This window comes from Phalacrocorax carbo, chromosome 10 (genome assembly GCF_963921805.1).
Source record: "Phalacrocorax carbo chromosome 10, bPhaCar2.1, whole genome shotgun sequence".
In the NCBI taxonomy this organism is placed as follows: Eukaryota; Metazoa; Chordata; class Aves; order Suliformes; family Phalacrocoracidae; genus Phalacrocorax; species Phalacrocorax carbo.
This window is the reverse complement of record NC_087522.1, coordinates 8,749,550-8,768,129: the sequence shown is the minus strand read 5'-3', so window position 1 is coordinate 8,768,129 and position 18,580 is coordinate 8,749,550. Positions and strand designations below refer to the sequence as shown.

The 18,580-nt window shown below is 35.9% G+C and overlaps 1 protein-coding gene across 2 annotated transcripts in view; it reads left to right on the top strand.

Moving 5' to 3' along the window:
• CYTH3 (cytohesin 3) overlaps positions 1-18,580 on the top strand; it is a 54,471-nt gene that overhangs the window by 24,325 nt on the left and 11,566 nt on the right. The window contains exons 2-9 of one of the 2 annotated variants that reach the window (XM_064461719.1): positions 3,900-3,982; positions 4,553-4,617; positions 5,056-5,122; positions 9,367-9,485; positions 13,244-13,324; positions 15,323-15,435; positions 16,330-16,478; positions 17,292-17,403. In XM_064461719.1, coding sequence (XP_064317789.1) covers positions 3,900-3,982; positions 4,553-4,617; positions 5,056-5,122; positions 9,367-9,485; positions 13,244-13,324; positions 15,323-15,435; positions 16,330-16,478; positions 17,292-17,403 — 789 coding nt within the window. Of the gene's footprint in view, positions 1-3,850; positions 3,983-4,552; positions 4,618-5,055; positions 5,123-9,366; positions 9,486-13,243; positions 13,325-15,322; positions 15,436-16,329; positions 16,479-17,291; positions 17,404-18,580 lie in introns of those variants that run through there. The other variant, XM_009501064.2, reaches the window with a different exon arrangement.

Below are 18,580 nucleotides of genomic sequence, written 5' to 3'. Positions count from 1 at the left end.
TTTTGTTGGTGAGTTCATTCTCCCACTGATAAGTTTTCTCATCAGCATGAAGAGCAGTGCTGGAGGAGGGAAGCAGTGATGATATATAACCAATAGAAGGATGAGAATAAGGTAAACATCTTCAATATCTTGGACACATGCCGATTTATGGTGATGATAGGACAGTGTACTTAGTCATCCTGGCAAGTCATTCATCCCTTCTCTGTGCTGGTTAGTGTGAGCGGAAGTAAAATACTGACTATACCAATAGTTTCTGGAAGCTGAGCAGTACTCTAACCCCACTCAGTTGTATCCTCGTTCTTTTATTCTTATCAAAAGATACTGTTATTAATACCATTATTTAAAGATGTTGCATTAATATGCACTTTTCTCTAAGTGCTGTCTTCTAAGCGCTCTCCAAATGCAGAATCTTCTTTTCCAGCAGACTTTTCTTATCTTGCATCTGGCAGATAGATACTTGATGTTATTTCCTAATGCAAAAGGCGGTCTGACTCCATTTAGTTTATTTCCTTTTTGTCTAACAGCATCATTAATTATACTGTGAGGGTTGTCACAGCTGCAGCTGTGATCAGAGGAAAGGAAAAACATGGCAGTCAGTCTTTGGGTGCTGTAGGAAAAGGACAGAGGTGTTGAATTTCTTTTGTTTGGTGGGTTGCTTGAGCATAGAAAACTGTCACAATTTGTGTTGATTCCAAACAGCAATTTCACTTGTTCTAGACATTCCAAACCTGTCCCAAGGAGCTTTCACTGCATGGTAATGTATGGGAGAAAAAACTGCAGTACCACTCCCAGATGTTCTGCTTTGGGGAGAGTTTGTTATAGTAGCTAATCCAGAGATTTTGTAACTCAGCTTGAAGGAAAATCAAGCACCATCTATGAATTCTAAATATTTAATGTTTAAAGATTATTTTCTGTTTGGGTTCTAATTACTATTTCCAGTTGCCAACAAAGATGAGAGTTACCAAAATGTCTGCAGTGGCAAAAAAAAGTGAAAAAATTATGAACTCTTACTAATACTGGTACTACAAAATTTTAATCTAATTTCATCCACTATTGTAATACTAGAAAAATGCTTTAAGGATACTTGGGCATACTTCCTAGTTAATACACAATTTGTGTTTTTAATAATGAACATTGGGTAACAGTCTTCATTTTTTTTGTTGTCAGTCCTCAGTTAACTAATTGGAATATTTATGGTATGTGTATGTACATAGTGTTTGTATAGTCATAAAATCTCTTGGGTTTGATGGTTTAAGATTTTAGAGTATACATGCAAGACAAAGATGTGCTGTAGGCTCATGTATTTATAAGGTTTGATGTTGAAAGAATCTTATCGGTATTTGCATGCAACAATTTTTAGGATTGGGTGGGTTTCTGATGAGATGAAGGGAAAAAGCAGGTAAACGTATTGAAGCCTGGTATTTGTTTAACAAAAGACTGTTATTTCCTAAACTGGAAGTAATTTAATCATGTTTCTATCTGGAGTAGCTAAATGAGATCATTTGCCATAATTACTTCATGTCTAACATGGTCTGTTGCTGTTTGGATTTTTTTTTTTAAAGGATTCGAATCATAACATAGAAAGGATCTTAATCACTGGAGTTGAAAATAATGTATTTCATTATTAAGATTTGAGCAGAGGCTGCGTTTCAAATGTGTCTTTAAAAAAAATCTGAAAAGCTGAACCTTTGCTACGGTCTGTTACCTGTGTATATGACATAAAGAAACAGCTTTGACCATCCCAAATGACTGCATTTGTTGTGTGTTGCTGTTGGGACAGAACCATTTAAATATCTTAATAAATATTTTTGTTCCATTTTACTGAGCTAGAAGGAAGAGCTGTTCTATAATTAAGGAGCTATTTCCAAGAAAGTGGGTATCATTAAAACTGTTATTATAGGATCACTGCAAAAGAGGTGAATATTTGTGGTTGATGTCTAGTGCTGTACAAGTGAGTGAGAATAATATCTGTCCAAAGAAGTTTCTTGCTAGGGAAAATCTAATTTCTCAGGAAAAGCAGAGGTTTTGTGCAAATAACTTTTCACATTAGCCGGTTGTCAGCCAGAGATTACGAGGTAAGGGGCTGCTGATAAGGTGTGTGACAGCCATAGCTGTGCACAGAAACACATTTGCATCTTCAGTAGCAAGTAATTCCTATCAACAGAGTAATATACTTGTTTTAGCATAGCCAAGGAGAGACCTAAAGTTGACTGAAATACTTCAGACTCACTTAAATATTGTTATACAAAAACAAATCTGTATTAAATAACTGATTGTGACTGTGTACTTATTTGTATATCCTACTGATAGAAAGTATTTACTGTTACGGTTGTTAGTCGTATTGTACTTGCCTGCATCTCTGCTCTAAAGCGACCAGATGAAGGGGTACTGCTAAATATCTGATGTTGTCCGAAATCAACACCAGGGTACACATCTCACTGATGAGTTGTATATAGCTTTGGCTTTTCTTTGGCTCTTTTCCCTGAGAGATTGTAATGTCTTTTGAATCATAATTAATTTACATGAAGAATTTTGGTCTGTTACTGAAATAATTGGAATGATATCAGACTTGAATTTTGCTATTAAGCTGTAGAGCAAAATCTTGCCACAAATTATATGATAACAAGTTCTCTTTGATTATCTAGCTTTCATGTGAAAGAAAGTTTCTGTCCATAGTCATCATAAGTAAGGTAATTGAATTAATTCTATAAAGCAGAAATCCAATAAATTAGGTTTAGGGTTTGGGTTGTGGTTTTCACAGAATCCCAGGTTGGAAGGGACCTCAGGGATCACCTAGTCCAACCTTTCTAGGTAAGAGCACAGTCTAGACAAGATGGCCCAGCACCCTGTCCCAGACGACTCTTGAAGGTGTCCAATGTGGCCGAGTCAGCCACTTCCCTGGGGAGATTATTCCAATGGTGACTGTCCTCACTGTGAAAACTTTTCCTCTCATGTCCAATTGGAATGTCCCCAAGAGCAACTTGTATCCGTTCCCCCTTGTCCTCTCCATGGGACTCCTTGTAAAAAGGGAGCCTCCATCTTCTTTGTAGCTACACCTCTAAGCCCCCTCTTCTCAAGGCTGAACAAACCCAGTTCTCCCAGCCTATCCTCATATGGCAGCTTCCCAGTCCTTTGATCATCTTGGTGGCCCTTCTCTGGACCCCTTCCATCCTGTCCACATCCTTTTTGTACAGCGGGGACCAGAACTGTACCCAGTACTCCAGGTGTGGCCTGACAAGCACTGAGTAGAGTGGGATAATGACTTCTTTACCTCTGCTGGTGATGTCCTTTCTGATGCAACCGAGCATCCTGTTGGCCTTTTTGGCCGCAGCAGCCACTGTTCGCTCTTGTTGAGCTTTCTGTCCGCCAGGACCCCCAGGTCCCTTTCCACAGAGCTGCTCTCCGGTCAGGTGGATCCCAGTCTGTGCTGCACTCCCGGATTATGTTTTCCCAGGTGCAAGACGGTACACTTCTTGTTGAACTTGATACGGTTCTTGCTGGCCCACTCTTCCAGCCTATCCAGATCTCCCTGCAGAGCAGCTCTCCCTTCTGGAGTGTCTGCTTCCCCACTCAGCTTGGTGTCACTTCATCAGGCTACACTTGATGCTGTTATCCAGATCACTTATAAAGATATTGAATAACATTGGGCCCAATATCGATCCCTGGGGGACCCCACTAGTGACATGTTGCCACTTGGAAAAGGAGCTATTTACCACCACCCTTTGGGTGAAAGGTTTGGGTGTTGGGTTTTTTTGTTTGTTTTCTGAAAATTATCCCAGCTGAAAAAAAATGCTCAGATGTTTTATGTACATTTACTTTTCTGAATCAGGTTTATTCAGTTTTCCGCAATGAATTATGTTTGCAAATGCTAAAAGACTGTACATTTTGCTCTATTCCAGTGCCTGATGACCTCTCCATAGAAGAAAGAGAAGAGCTTTTAAATATTCGTCGCAGGAAAAAAGAACTGATTGATGATATTGAGGTAATTGATTTATCTCTAAAGATCCTTAGAAGCCTGCTTCAGTAGATTAAGTTACAGTAAACCGCATACCTAGGTATGAGTTCCAGGTAATGTTTTCAAAAGCATATAAATGGCTTAATCTAAATCATACTAATAATGAAGAGGATTTATGCATCCTTTGTGTGCTTTTAAAAAAGCTAACGCCTGTATTTATGTAATGCAATATTTGTATATGTACACATTTGATTTGTGTAATCAAGAACTCATTAAACAGCAGATCTGCATACAGGATAGGAGGGAGTAAGAAATCTGGGTAAAGAAATCTTATACTGAAATTGGTAGTGGCAATTTGGTCTTGATGCTCTGACATGAGCATGCACTGGGAGTTTGGATCCATGTGTTTAACAGTCATTCAGTTGTGATAAAATCTTTAAGCTAAATATCTAAGGAAGCCATAAGATTCATCACTTTTCTTCAGGTGACTACCAAATATTAGAAAATAAAACCTAATTGATCGTATTAATATATGGTAGATGATTTCAAAAAGTGTCTCAGTGTTGGTTAACATATTGCCCTTCCTTCTCTTGGCAGCGATTAAAATTTGAAATTGCTGAGGTTATGACAGAAATTGATAATCTGACTAGTGTAGAAGAAAGGTAAGTAATGCTAACATATGGACATGATTCATTAAGACCTTGGAACAGCTCTTCCAAATAACAGCAAATAAAAATAGCTTTATCATGCTAAACAAACATTGGATCATGTTTATTTAGTCTGTTACAAAGTCTCTAAAGCCTGACTTTATCCTGTTCAGGTGTGTCATTCATTTGGATAGAGAAATATGTTGGATAGAGTATAATATTTTAGACTGTCAAATTGATGATAATATAGTTCTCTGAAGCTGCAATCACTTGAAAGAATTGAAAATAGTAAAGGATAATAAATAATTTCCCCCCCTTATAAAAATGTCTGGTTTTTGTAATAGAAAATACAAAATACCTAAAATACCAATTAAAAGAAGCTCATGCAAAAGTTGTTGTTTTTGTATAAGAGCAACTGGTAATTGCTTGTTGTTCCTTTTTCCCCATGTGTAGCAAAACTACACAAAGAAATAAGCAAATAGCCATGGGAAGGAAGAAATTCAACATGGACCCTAAGAAGGTAGAGATTTTTTTTCCCCCTCACTTGTCAGGAATCAAGTTCCTACTTGTAATGTGATCTATGACAAATACAGTCACGTTTTCTTAATAAAACATTTCTGATAGTATAAGTTCACAGGCCTTATTTGTATATCCTGTAACGTGCTGAGCAGAGGGTTAAAGTAGAAGCAGTCAACTAGTCATTTGCCAGTCATGTGTGCTTTTTTCCCTTAAGCAAACCATTTTGATAATGGAGGTTATTTATCAACAATCAAATATGCCAGGTACTGATTGAGCTGGCTGGCAGAAAGATTATTTGTACCTGGTAGAGGTGTTCTGTGTTGACATGTCAAATATAATTCTAAAAATATTTTGGTGTTTGGTTATTAGTGAGCCCGTATTTTTTTAATGACCTCCTATTTTGTGTTTCTTCCAAAATACCTTTAATATGTTTTTTTATTTGTTCTCATATAGATCTTTATATTTGCATGTCTAAATTCTGTTTGTGAAAAAGGCACATATGAAAATTTGTACGTTTTTATACATATGTACGTGTATGTGTACCCATATGACTGTACAAACACTGCCTGCAGGTAGAAATGTGGTTACCAATTTCAATAAGTCTACCATGCATTTAGCCAGGAAGTAAAGTAGTTAATTTTTCTGGAGTGCCTCTACTTGTCTTAAATAATTGTTCATTCTCTGGAAAATTCAGGGACCTGCATGTGTTCTTACAGGCCCCCCCAATATAATTAAAAGAGCTGCTTTGACATATTTGACCTTTAGCCTTTACTTTTCATTTTACATCTTCCTTGCTTTGTTGTACTGCCTTCTGTGTTTCGTAATTGAGATTCCATTTTGAATTTGTGAAGAGTCGTCTTTAAGGTCTCTTTGGAAATCGTTTAGCATTCGTTTTTCTGTGTTAGTTCTTGACATGTTTTCTTTCCAATTGTATTGAATTCAGTTACATTTTGGTGGCTTTTCTATGATGTTTGAAGTACAACGATGGCTGCTATTCTTCAAGCTGTTTTCAGTTTACCAGAAACATTCAAGCACTTTGAGATATAGAACCATTTTTAAGCTCCTGACCATGTCTTTTATTTTTACTTTCCATTTTGGTGACAGTTTAACTTCTGTTCTGTTGAGGGCAGAATACCCCAAATGTTGTCCTCCAGCTCTTTCACATCCTAGAAGTTGGTGGCAAAGTCACAGGATGATGTCAGATGCTTTCATTCCAGTGTGAACTATTTTTTATTACTGTTCTTATTGGGTGAAATTATTTCTATAAATAGATGCTGTGGCTGCATTGCTACTGTACCATAATTTAAATGTGGTAAACAGACTTATAGTAGTAATTTTTAAATAATGTCTGTGAGTCAGTGGTGGTTTGCAGTAGCTGGATGCTCTAAAGCTAGATCATTTTGTTTGCAGATGCTACTTTAAATTACAGGCAGCTAAAATATATGTCCTTCTAATGCTGAGAGAGTTTAAGTTTGGGTCATTGCGAAAAGGATGTTTTTCATTCATAAATGGGAGGGGAAATGGTCTCCAGAGTTAGGTATGTGAAAGAGCTGGGGTAATAATCCATGCACTGAATCCCCCAAGTTTTATTATTTAAAACCAAATAACAGAGTTCTAATGTTTTCATAGTAGTACGAACACAGTGAGGTAATTTTCATCTACCATTTTTATTTGAAAATGTTTAAATTTCCTAGCGTGTAACCTATATGCAGAGCGATTCTCCCTGCCTCCACCCAGAAAATCCTCATTCGAAATAGCTGTGTTTAGTGCAGTTACGTGATGTAACACCATGTACCTTGCTGTTTGGATTTGGTTAGCTAGTGTGGGAAGGGCTATAATGGTAAAGTTTGTAAAACACTTCAAGAATCCCTGTGCAGAGGACATAAAGCTGTGCTTGAAATTTGCAACACTAGAAGTCAGTACTGCCTGCTCTGGGCCCAGAAAATGAATTCTCTGTGACAAAGGCAGGATTTAAATAACTGCAAAATTTGTAACTAAGTTACTGCAAAAGCTATGAAATTCCAAGCAGATTTCATTGCACTGACTTAAAAAAAAAAAAATCTATGCAATATTTGTAGTCAATATTGAATATTTGTGTAGCCACGAATTTTGTGTGGGGACATCAAGCTAGTACAGCTGTCTTCTTTCTCCTATCAGTCTACAGAAAGAAAATTTGCATCAAGACAAAATATAGCGTAGGAGTTGATGGGGATTTGGCTGACCTATTTTATCATTTATTCCAGACACTGGAATAGTTGTCCTAGACAAATTCCTTTTCCTGTCTGTTTGACTTCTGGTTCTTTAACATCTTAAGAATTTTTAAAAAAAAATTCAGAAAAAGAAAAGTTACTACTTTTTCTTTTTTTTTGTAGTATGTCAAAGTGTCTGCTTCTGTGTACAGAAACTTGTTTTCCATGCTTCTAGTCATGTCCATTATCTTTTTCAGTAACTTGCACAACTTTTTAAAACCTGTTCTGGTCAGTCTGTGTACACTAAGCATGAATAATGTGGTCCAGGTGTTGAACAAGGGAATCTGCAACTCCTGTTTCTGTTGTTAGAAGGAAGATTCTCTGTTGGTTGACAGAGCCAAGAAAGCTTTTTGAATAACTTGGTATGCAAAAAAACATTATGTTTCATAGTCAAATGAATTTTTGTACAAATAGTTATCAAATAAACTTTGAAAAGATAATTTCTGAGGAAAGCTTGGCTATTTCTGCTTCAGGATGAAACAGATATAGTCTTTGCAATGAAATCATGTCTGTTCTGAAATGACTTATCAAAATATTAAGTTGTTAGAGTCAGAATACCAGCCTGTCATTGAAATTAAGTTTTCAGATAATGATAAAATTGTTTTGAGAGGATTGCATTCCAGACTTTTTTTTTTAAAAGCAAGCTTCAAGTCTTATAACATCACAGTTCATTTTCTTTGCTAAGTTAGGTCAGAAAATATACCTTTTTTTTTTTTTTTGGTCAGGCAGGTAATAATTTCTTTATAAAAAGGACAGAATCAACCAAACAGAAGGATAATTACTTTTCTGAATGTTACTTCAGGGCGTCCTATGCTATATCAAAAAATAATGGAAGTGTTCCCAGTTGTAATGAAATAAAAAGCAAATGTATTCCATTTGCAGAGATGGAAAAACTTGTAATATTTCTGAAATTATGAAATATTCTAGTAGAAAAGATTTGGAAAAATATCAAGCTCTTCTATACATCTTTGGAATCCAAGACATTAAGGTTACTTACAGCTGCCATCCTTTCTTCTTACCAGCATGCTGTTAACAGTTTCATGAAACCAGCAGGAATAGCAACATCTTTGTTGGGGGGTGTGGTGGGGAACAAAGAGCGCTATCTCTCCATGACCTGCTGAGTATTGCAATAACATCCCTTCCATCCTTTACGTAATCTTTATATAACTCTTAGTCTCCTTTCTTTACTGCTTTGCAGAAAGTTCTCTGGGCATCCCTAGAGTGTGCCAGTTATAGGGCCAGTAATTTATGGAGGCATAGGAGTCCAGGGGCTTGAACAAGTACCCACTGAGGGACAGGGTAAGACTCTCCTCCTGGCTTTGATAGAAGCTCCGTGGTAGAAGCTTGACTGACTCATGAGCAGTCCCTTGTGAATAGCTAGTTTGAATCCTTTGTGAATAGTTTAGTTCCAGCTCAACCAGAAGTCACTGATAATCCCAGTGTCAGCATAAACTCTTTTAAACCAGTTTCAGTATCTTCAGTGGTGTCCTCTGCTGCGAGTAGTGGCTTGATGTATTGGGTTGCAGTTTGTAGATTTTAACAGATGCTTTATTTTGTGTCATGGTGGTAATTAAGTTATTCCTATATACCTCTTCATTATATGATTTTACAGATTATGTCTCTGCAGACATTTAGGCAATATTGTGAACAGGCTAACTCACACATAACTCCACAGAACACCACAAAATCATTATTCAATTAATATTTGATATTTCTATTGTTGGGGGATTCAAACTGCCACCTAGTACTTCTAGCCTTAAAAATGTGTTCTTATTTTAATCTTTAAACTGGGACTAAATATTGCTTATCTAACTGAAAAACATTTGTTTACCATTTCATTAAAAAACAAAATAAATCTATAGGCTAATGTAATTCTTAATGTGCTATGTATATGTCTGTGTCAGTATATTAATACCAAATGTTACAAGTGGTATTTACATAAATGCTTGTGGGAAAAAACATAACATTCCTTTTCCTCTGGAATTGCTCTTCCTAGGGAATACAGTTTCTGATAGAAAATGACCTCCTGCAGAACACTGCAGAAGACATTGCACAGTTCCTTTATAAAGGAGAAGGATTAAATAAAACGGTAATTGGAGATTACCTTGGTGAAAGGTAAAACAAAAATATTGAAACTTTGTTCTTACTGGTTTTGGTAGTTACCTTCCCCCTCACGGGCTGCATGAGAGAACTACTCTACTACTCTGAGATCTATAAGCAGGAATAAAGCGCTATGGTATTGTGATAGTTTTTTTTCTGTTAGGTTGTTGTTCTTTTTAAATGAGTACGTTGTGGAATAATATTGAATTCATTGTAACTTACTATTTTGAGAAAATACCCTTAAATTTGGCTATAGTGCAGAAGTTAATACCATAAGCTTTTGGAATGTCTGAGAGTTGTATTGCAACAGTTCTGGTAACTCTTGATACTGTGCCCAGACAAGAAGTGTGATATACAATCACTAATAACTGGATAGTAAAGAAATCATTTATTAAAATGGCTAGTTCCTGGGACAGTAGTTATAAGCAGGTTTTAGTGTTGCCTTCTTCCCTGCACGCAGACTTCCCATTAGTAGGTAGGCATCTCAAAGGGCAGCCACACCTTATCTTTATCAATCCTAGTACAATAAACATGCAATGTGCGTATTTATGCATACTACTGCAAAACACAATCAAAACGCAATTGCTTCCATTGCTGTGCAACCCAGGAATTGATTTTGAAACAGGCAGCAGAAAGAGACGGAAGTGAAGAGCATCTTGGAGTACATGTATCTACGTGCTTGCACGTGTTCTAGTTCAGATGCCAGTTATGGAGGTTTAAAAGTTGACTCATGTAGGATATACTCCTGTAGTGATATGTTCTGGCAGATCCCTTCTGAGACACCCGTAATCTGTTTACGGCACCTATGGCTTAGTTTATGCTCAGCAATTTCCTCCTGACTTTAATAGGTTTAATGAAAGTGTTAACTGTAATATGTATACTTTCAAAAAATATGTTCGCTACAAAGTCTTTGTACAGTACGTGTAGACATTTCAACAATTTTTATGTGACAGCATTATATGGTTTCTGTTGAATATTTGGGCAGTTAGTGTTGTAAAATCAATGTTATGTTAATGTCCCTAATGGGAAAACTGTGACAAAACTTGTATAAAGCAGTCTGTGTTAATTTTTGAAAGCTGCATTCTACCTTGGTATTGTTTTCTGAACTACTTCCAGTTTTTCTAGCCCTATTTCTAGAACCCCTGTACTCATGCAGAAAGGTCTTACCAATATGTCCAGGCCCACTGGAGTAATTAATAATATTCATGTGACTGTTTATGCATTCATACTTAAAATTTAAAAATTTATTGCTCGTTCTTTTTCATCGTTGGCAGAGATGCTGCTGGGCAGCACTGTGGTCTAATCTGAAAATACAGGGCAACCTTTATTGAGTATGTATACAGACGAATATGCAATGAAATTATGTCTTCTGAATTTTTCAAGACAAATACAGACAAATATAGTGGTCATACTGAATAACAAATTTGATCTGGAAATTTTATATAAATCCATCAACTGGATAACAAAACCTTAGGAGAAGTGAAAATTAACATACTGCTCCTATTTTGCCACAAGGCAGAAGCAACCTATTCATTTTAAGGAGCAGCTGAAGTCAAAGAAATTTCAATTTTCTGTTTCTTTAAAAGGAGCTTTTAATCAATGTATGCAGTTAGTCTAATTTTTTTTGTATGTTTCTTAATTTCTATGAAAGGTGTAATATTAATATGGTAATGGGAAAGCAAATGGTATTTCTGTCGTCTTTTACTTCACTTATATGAATTAGCAAGGGTGGGTGGAGGTGAAGAGATGACAATCTGATTTTCAGGAATGTGTATGGACATTTCAAGGTAGTCAGGTCTGAATGGGGAAACGGTTGATCATACTCCTTTGAACTGCAACATTAATTTCCTAGAATCCTAATAGTTTTTATTCATGTTCCTCTGAAAACAATGTATTAGACCTTTAGGTCCTGGGGTAAAATAAATACCTTGAGGTAAAATAAAATGTGACAGTTGAGGTGGTCTTAAGCTGCTAATTTTGCTTTTGTGACCACCTCAGAAACAGGCTATTAAGTGATTTGTGCTATGCAAATGGTAGTGCATATTATAGATTAGTTTTTGTTGAGTTACGTACTACCTTTTATCAAGGCATTTAGAGTCTGAGGGTATTCTCTTTTACTTTGCCCCTCCCCCTTGGGGGCCCATCATGAATTACCTCTGCATTCTAGCTAAATATAGCTGAAGACAAAACCAGGATAGTCAACAGAATGAAATATTTGTATAACATTCTGCCATAAAGAGATATTTTTTTTAAATTATTGACTCTTACAGTATTAGAGCACTCAGCAAACTGAGAAAAGTGAATGGTAAAATGGAATGAGATAATACCTAAAAATGTACAATAAATAAGTGATTAATTACATCCTATAAGAGATTTAAGATTTCTTTATATGTGGGTGAGTCTTCACTTAAAAAAATAAGTGGCTTCCTAGAGAGTTCATGATGTTTGGCTTGTATCTTTGGAGCTGTACCCAGCACAAGTATCATTGTTAATCCAGTTTACATTAAAACCTAAGAGCAAAAATTAGAGTATTAGATGAGTATTTGCCCTGAACTGCCGCTGAAGCTGCAGTACGCATGTACACATAAGCAAAATGAGTATTTGGCTTAGAGTAACAAAGTATCCCTATTGAGTGCTCTCTTCTATTATACTATCCTGCCACATTATTTCAGTGCATTGAAAAGTAGTCATGCAGTTGAATTGTGCATTACTAAATTTGATGAGAATTGCTTCGTTTTGCTTGACAGAGCAGATGTGTTTTTCTGTAAACAATATGGGGACATCCTAATGAATTAATACTTTGTTGTAAGGTATTTACTTGTGAGTGTTACAGGTTAGTCTGACTATGCAGTTAGTCAGTAACACAACAGATAATTCCTGGTGGGTGCACACCTTTCTATTTTTGGGTGGAGGCTGATATGCAACATTCTGTCTTGGTGATGTATTTAAAGCACACCCTGAGGATTATAAACCTTTACGCTTCTGGCATATGAACTCAGTGATGGTGTTGGCTAAATTCTGTCTGCATTCAAATAGTTTTGTGTTCATTAATGTTCAAATGTTACTTTTGCATTTAAACACCTTTGTATCAAACAAAGCATAATTTGGCTCATCATTTATGTAGCAATATAAAAGATAGGTGGGAGAAAGCCTGTTCTGATTTTGGTAAACCTTCACTGTAAAAATTTTTGAGAATGGAGTAAGAATATAGTGTGTACTAAGTAGCTCTTTTAAAATGCTGTTCTTTTGCTTAGGTACAATCAAGTTTTTCTGTTCCTCACCTTTGTACATAATATAATGCTTTCATATTTTCTGTTTTTAAAGGAAAAAAATGGGATAGTTTGTTTTTCTTGTGTTGTATGACTAAAGAAATTAATCTTGCATTAACTGTTGTTTTAAAAGTTTATGACTCAATTTCTGCAAAAGGCTTTTTACTGGATAAATTTATCAGGTATTGTCCCATATCAAGGCAGGTGCAGTAATAATAAATGTGAAGCAAAGAAGGCCAGGCCATTTTCAGGTCATTTAAATAAGCAGTGCTAAAATCAGTTCAACAGTACCGTCTCTTGCTAACCTACCAGCAAAAATGGGCAAAACACTAGTATTAAGTATTAAAATACCTCCCAAATAAATATATAAACTATTTCCGATGACTTGATTTGATCAGTATGATAATTTATTTCCTTGCCTATTCTGAAAAGCAAATAGAGATAACTAAGAAGCGTTTAAAGTTTAGAATTGAAATTGTCTGTTTCCATTTTTGTCTTTCATAGAGATGAATTTAACATTAAAGTTCTTCAGGCTTTTGTTGAACTCCATGAGTTCGCTGATCTCAATCTTGTACAAGCCTTGAGGTAAGTAAATTCTTTCTTTTTTTTGACCTGAGCTTTCTTTATCAAATTGGGCATTTGTATGAGTCACGGTGTTGATTTATTCATCAGAAAGCTGATCTACAGCTCAGCACAATTATACGCGTTACTGTGCAAGTTAGCAGAGACAGCTCTGTTTTAACCCTTACAATTGCTCCTGTATGTGCTGCCTTTTGAAGGTAAAAACTTTTAATTATTTCAGACAAATACAAACAAATAAAACACAACCGTAACTCTTTGGTGTGCCTGCCATATGTGGACATTTGAAGATCTGTTTTATGTCTTAGCACAGAGATAGGTAAAAACCAAGCAAATAAATAATTTTCTTTGCTGCCGTCTTCTTTCTCCTTTCTTTCCACCTCAACTTGTTCCCCTGGGCAGGGAGGGGGGGAATCCCACAAATCATAATCGGCGATTATGTTCAATTACAAAGACATACGCTTTGAATCAGGTAATTTCCTTCTACTCAGACTTTCTCACTTGTCACGTGAGAAAGTGTAATACCTTAGTATACTTTTCCCCCATTCTGAGTGAAGAGTTTACTTGATTTCTCTGGGATGCTAGCATAGAGTGGCCTTGTGAAGTCCCTTCTCATCTTGGTGGAAATCCATAACAGATCTAGCAAATTAAGTTGATTTAGACAGTTCTGCCAGCTTTGTTGCCACAAGTAACTCCCTCCTGACACCAGATAAATTGAAACGTCCGTGTGATCTTTGTCTCTGGTGCAGTGCCTTGTGATGTGGAGTCAGAACAGCTTTGCTACGGTTGAGTGATGTGGTGATGATAACTTGAGCTGCCTGAGGCTTGAGCTAAGGAAGCCTTTTCTTTGGCTGCTGAAGCTTGCCTGGGAGGCTTCATATTCCTATCTCTTTTACCCAATTTAACGTTAGGTTTGACTTTATTCTTCCTTAGCAGCTGCTACTATTAAATGTTTGTATTTTGGTAGCTTACAAAATTCGTGATCTGGGTTGGAACCTTGCATGAGGTGAGTAAAAGACAGTATATAGAGCTGACAAACTAAAGACAGCCTGCGTCACTTTAATATAATGTCCTAAAATGAAAACTGATGAAGACAGGAATAAATGGTTATTATATTGGCACCCAGCATACAGGGAATATTGAGAACTTGTTTTGCATGGCAGAGCATGTAACTTTGCTGGTTTAGATCCTGTTTTAATTTAGATAATTCTTTTGCTAAGAAAGAAAAGAGTAAGTCATTAAATTCATTGGAGCTTTTTACCACCACAGTGTGCCAAAAGTAAATTTGTGAAGACTTCTGTCCTGTATGCATTCCAGTGTACCTATATGTAGAAATAGTAAGTTATGAATGTAAAAAATCTATTTTGAGGAGCACAGATCTCCTGCATATATTACAAAATTACTGAGGTGATACCATGAGTCTTTATTTTAAGATCTGGGTCTGATTCTTGTAGGGTGAGCTTAACCCTAGACAGGCAGCACCTCTCTGAGCACTGGAGCTTTTCTTGTTACTCTTTTTAAATGTTGGAGGAGTTCAAGTAAAGATATTGGGTTTGTATTCCTTGCTTCTCTCCCCTACCGGAAATATTTTTTGTACTGTGTCTTTTTAGATTGTAAGTAAAGTCTAGCTGAGTGTTTATTGCTTTTAGTAGCCAGGAAACCCAGGGAGGAACGAACTGATTGTTTCCCCATAGCATTCTGATGGCAAAAATGGGATGCATACAGAAAATTGTTTACTAGTCTGGAAAAAAGAGAAAGTCTCAGAATATGAACTGCCATATTATCTTGCCTGATAGCATGCAGTGTTGCTGGCTGAATTACTGGGCTAGCCATCTGTGCATGTTGCTTTATAATAGTTCCTGACTTGTGTGTTGAGAGATTGAGAACATAGCTCTAGGACACCTTATATAGACATTGCTGATTTATGTTTATTTGTTTCTGATTTTTAATAATATATGCCTAATATATTGGAATGAGTCTAACAACTGTTCTTCCCTTCTGTAGGCAGTTTCTGTGGAGCTTCAGACTCCCAGGAGAGGCTCAAAAAATTGATCGTATGATGGAAGCTTTTGCTTCACGCTATTGCCTTTGTAACCCAGGAGTCTTCCAGTCTACGGGTTAGTCACAGGAAACGATAGGAGTTCTTAAGTATATATTATTTATTTATTTATTTTTATCCTATATGTTCTTCTACATCTGATGCAAGGAGATGATGGCCAGTTTGGAAGTTCAGGATGAAATAATATGTGAAATGAGAAATTTCTGAGAATGGAGAAAATGCAACTGTCTAATCCTACACTCTGTTTTCAAAAGGTGCAAGCTTGTGGTCAGAATGCATTTCCATTTCTAAAACTTCAGCATTAATATATATATAAGCCAATTAAACAACAAAATGTACTTTAGAAATGTTACTAAAGATCTTTGGCTAGGAATTGGAAAAGTAAGATTCTCAGGGCCTTAAAGGCAGAAAAGTAGGTTGGGTAGCCTCATCTGTCAGTTATGAGGACTTCACACCTGATTATCAATCTGTCAAGTCCACCCATGCATGGCTATAGTATATTATCTAGAAAGTAATCCGTTTTTGTTATGAGAACCGTATCCTGTCTCTTTAGCAGACTGTTCAGCAATAATTTATCTCAATTAGAAAACCACCTCAGTTTTCTGTTGAATTCTGTTGAAATCTGTTGAATTATTACCATTTTGGCATTGTTGGTCTCTTTGTTATATACAGACATAGCTGGCTGTTGATCACTTAGTTTGAGGAACAAATAGGGTAGGAAGAGGTTAATGTAAAGTAGGTCGGCAACAGTTAGAGAGGAAATTGTTTATTTCAGACAAAATGGTGAAGTTGCGAACACATTTTTCCTCGATGTAGCAGAGAGGTTTCCATCCTACTTTTTCTTACACAGGAACTGTACTTGAATACTGGCAGAACTTACTATAATCATAAACATGCCGGGTTTCTGCTACAACACACAGAGATATAAATAATTTTTCAAATCTTATTTCAGATACATGCTACGTGCTGTCATTTGCGATCATTATGTTAAATACCAGTCTGCACAACCACAATGTAAGAGATAAACCCACAGTAGAGAGGTTTATTTCTATGAATCGTGGAATTAATGAAGGTGGAGACCTTCCTGAAGAATTGCTACGGGTAAGTTAGACTGGGTAAGACAAGGCATTGCTTTGTGTTTTTTTTAACAGGAAATTTAGAAGTGTGTACAACAATTTTCAGGCAAATCTGCCAAGGGAAAGTAAGAAGAACATTTTCTAGCATGCATAACCATTTGAGTAGCTGAAAGAAGCATTTTCTCATGCTCACAGCTGCTTTGAGCTAGTTCTTCCTATATTGAATCCTTTGTTAAGGAGAGGAGATTCCAGAGAAAACACTCTGTATATCTCTCAGTAGTTTGCTGATGGCAAAATTCTTGTGGAATTGGCTTCTTATGAGAAAAAAAAAAAAAAAGTGTTTCTAGATAAGTCAGAGAAAGACAGAAAAAAAAGTAAAAATAATTGTTTTGTTATTGCCTCTCCTTTCTTTCCATGTGTCTTGTGGAGCTTCCTCCTGTCCCTTGAGATTAAAAATACTTATTTCTTGAAGCCAGTATGATGGTCTAAACCATTTTCTGAAGACCCAGATTCATTTGTCAAGACTTGTACTAAATGAGGCCTGAAGCAGAAACCTTTTAAATACTGAATGCAGAAGTTAAAGAAAAAAATGTATTTGCAGGAATGCTTATAGAATCTGTAAAAAAAGAGACACTTGTTTATAGATGAATTAGTTTAAAATCAAACTTAATCAAAGTCATAAACAAGAATTGAGAAGGGATGTTCCAGAATTTTATGGACTGTATTTCCTTTGCTTTTTACACAAATAGTCTGAGAAGCGGTAGGATGTCCTGGATGCATTTTCTGTTAGACATTTATTAATGAGGTCTTTTTTCCTCTTTTTTTTCTGTTCTTCTAGAATTTATATGAAAGTATTAAGAATGAGCCATTTAAAATTCCAGAGGATGATGGAAATGATCTAACACATACGTTTTTTAATCCAGATAGAGAAGGTTGGCTGCTGAAATTAGGTTAGTTATAAGGGCAGTTTTGCTGCTATGTTTGTTCTTTGTTAGCATGTTTGCTGCTTCTGTGTTTATCTGCTTTCTTGTGAAGGTAATAGGATTAACTTTGTAATTTGTATTTTTAAATGTATGAATGAAAATAAGTAACTCCTTTAAGTCTGAAGGTTGTTACTACTTATTTTATGTATCCAAATCAGCAATCTTGTTTCAAACTTTGGAGTTTTATTTCTGATATATGAGAAATAAAAACTCAGTGACAAAAAGGAAATGCCCAATGTTATTTACATGCTGTGACTGATAAATAACAACTGAGTCTCCATAAGGTCATTTCAGAAAACTGTGTGATATTTCAGCTCAGTTTTCTGTGTGCAAAAAAAAAAAAAAAAAAAGGATTTCTCTTCAAATAGTTATTTTTGTATGTCTTTATTTTTCCATATTATTTGTGAGTTTCTCTTGGTTTGGTTTTGGCTATGATTTTTTAATGAGTGGTTTAAATGTGCCTTCTTGTTTTCCTTATGGCCTATGACCTATCACCTTTCTGTTCTGTGACTGGCTGTCTCTGCTTATTCTGCGTTAGGAGGTACGTATCTGACTGCTTTCCAGTCCCCTCTTCTTCAGTTGCTCATTCTTTTATTTTCTTCCTCCTTCCTCCTGGTTTTTTTCTTTTCTTTTTCGTTTTTTAAAATCAAATTTATTGTAGCATTTTGCTTTTTCACTCAGTGTCACTAACAATATCATCATGGTACCCTGAAAGACTGGCATGTCAGTGTCTAGCTCACATGCAAGTGTCTTCTGCAAAAGAAGAAAGTGCTTACATGTAAAGCAGAAAAATAAAAATTACTTCAGCATACTTTTCTTGTTCATTGAAGAACATGACAAAGGAAGATTAATTTCTACTGAGTGACAACGTCTTACTCTTGTAATGATGTTCAGAGTGATTTTGTTCCTTGTACATCAATTATTTTAGATTATTGAAAGATTGATTACACTTGAACTATACATTTATAAAAGCTGTTCTTTTTCCTCCTTATTTTCCTTTATAAACAATATGTTTAGCTTACTTAACAGAATCTTAAATGAGCACCAAATTTACAGTTGCGGAAACCTCTGGTAATTTGAAGTCTCCTGGCTTATTTCTCTTTCTGTTGCTAGTGCTTTCTTATACATATACTTGTATACACAT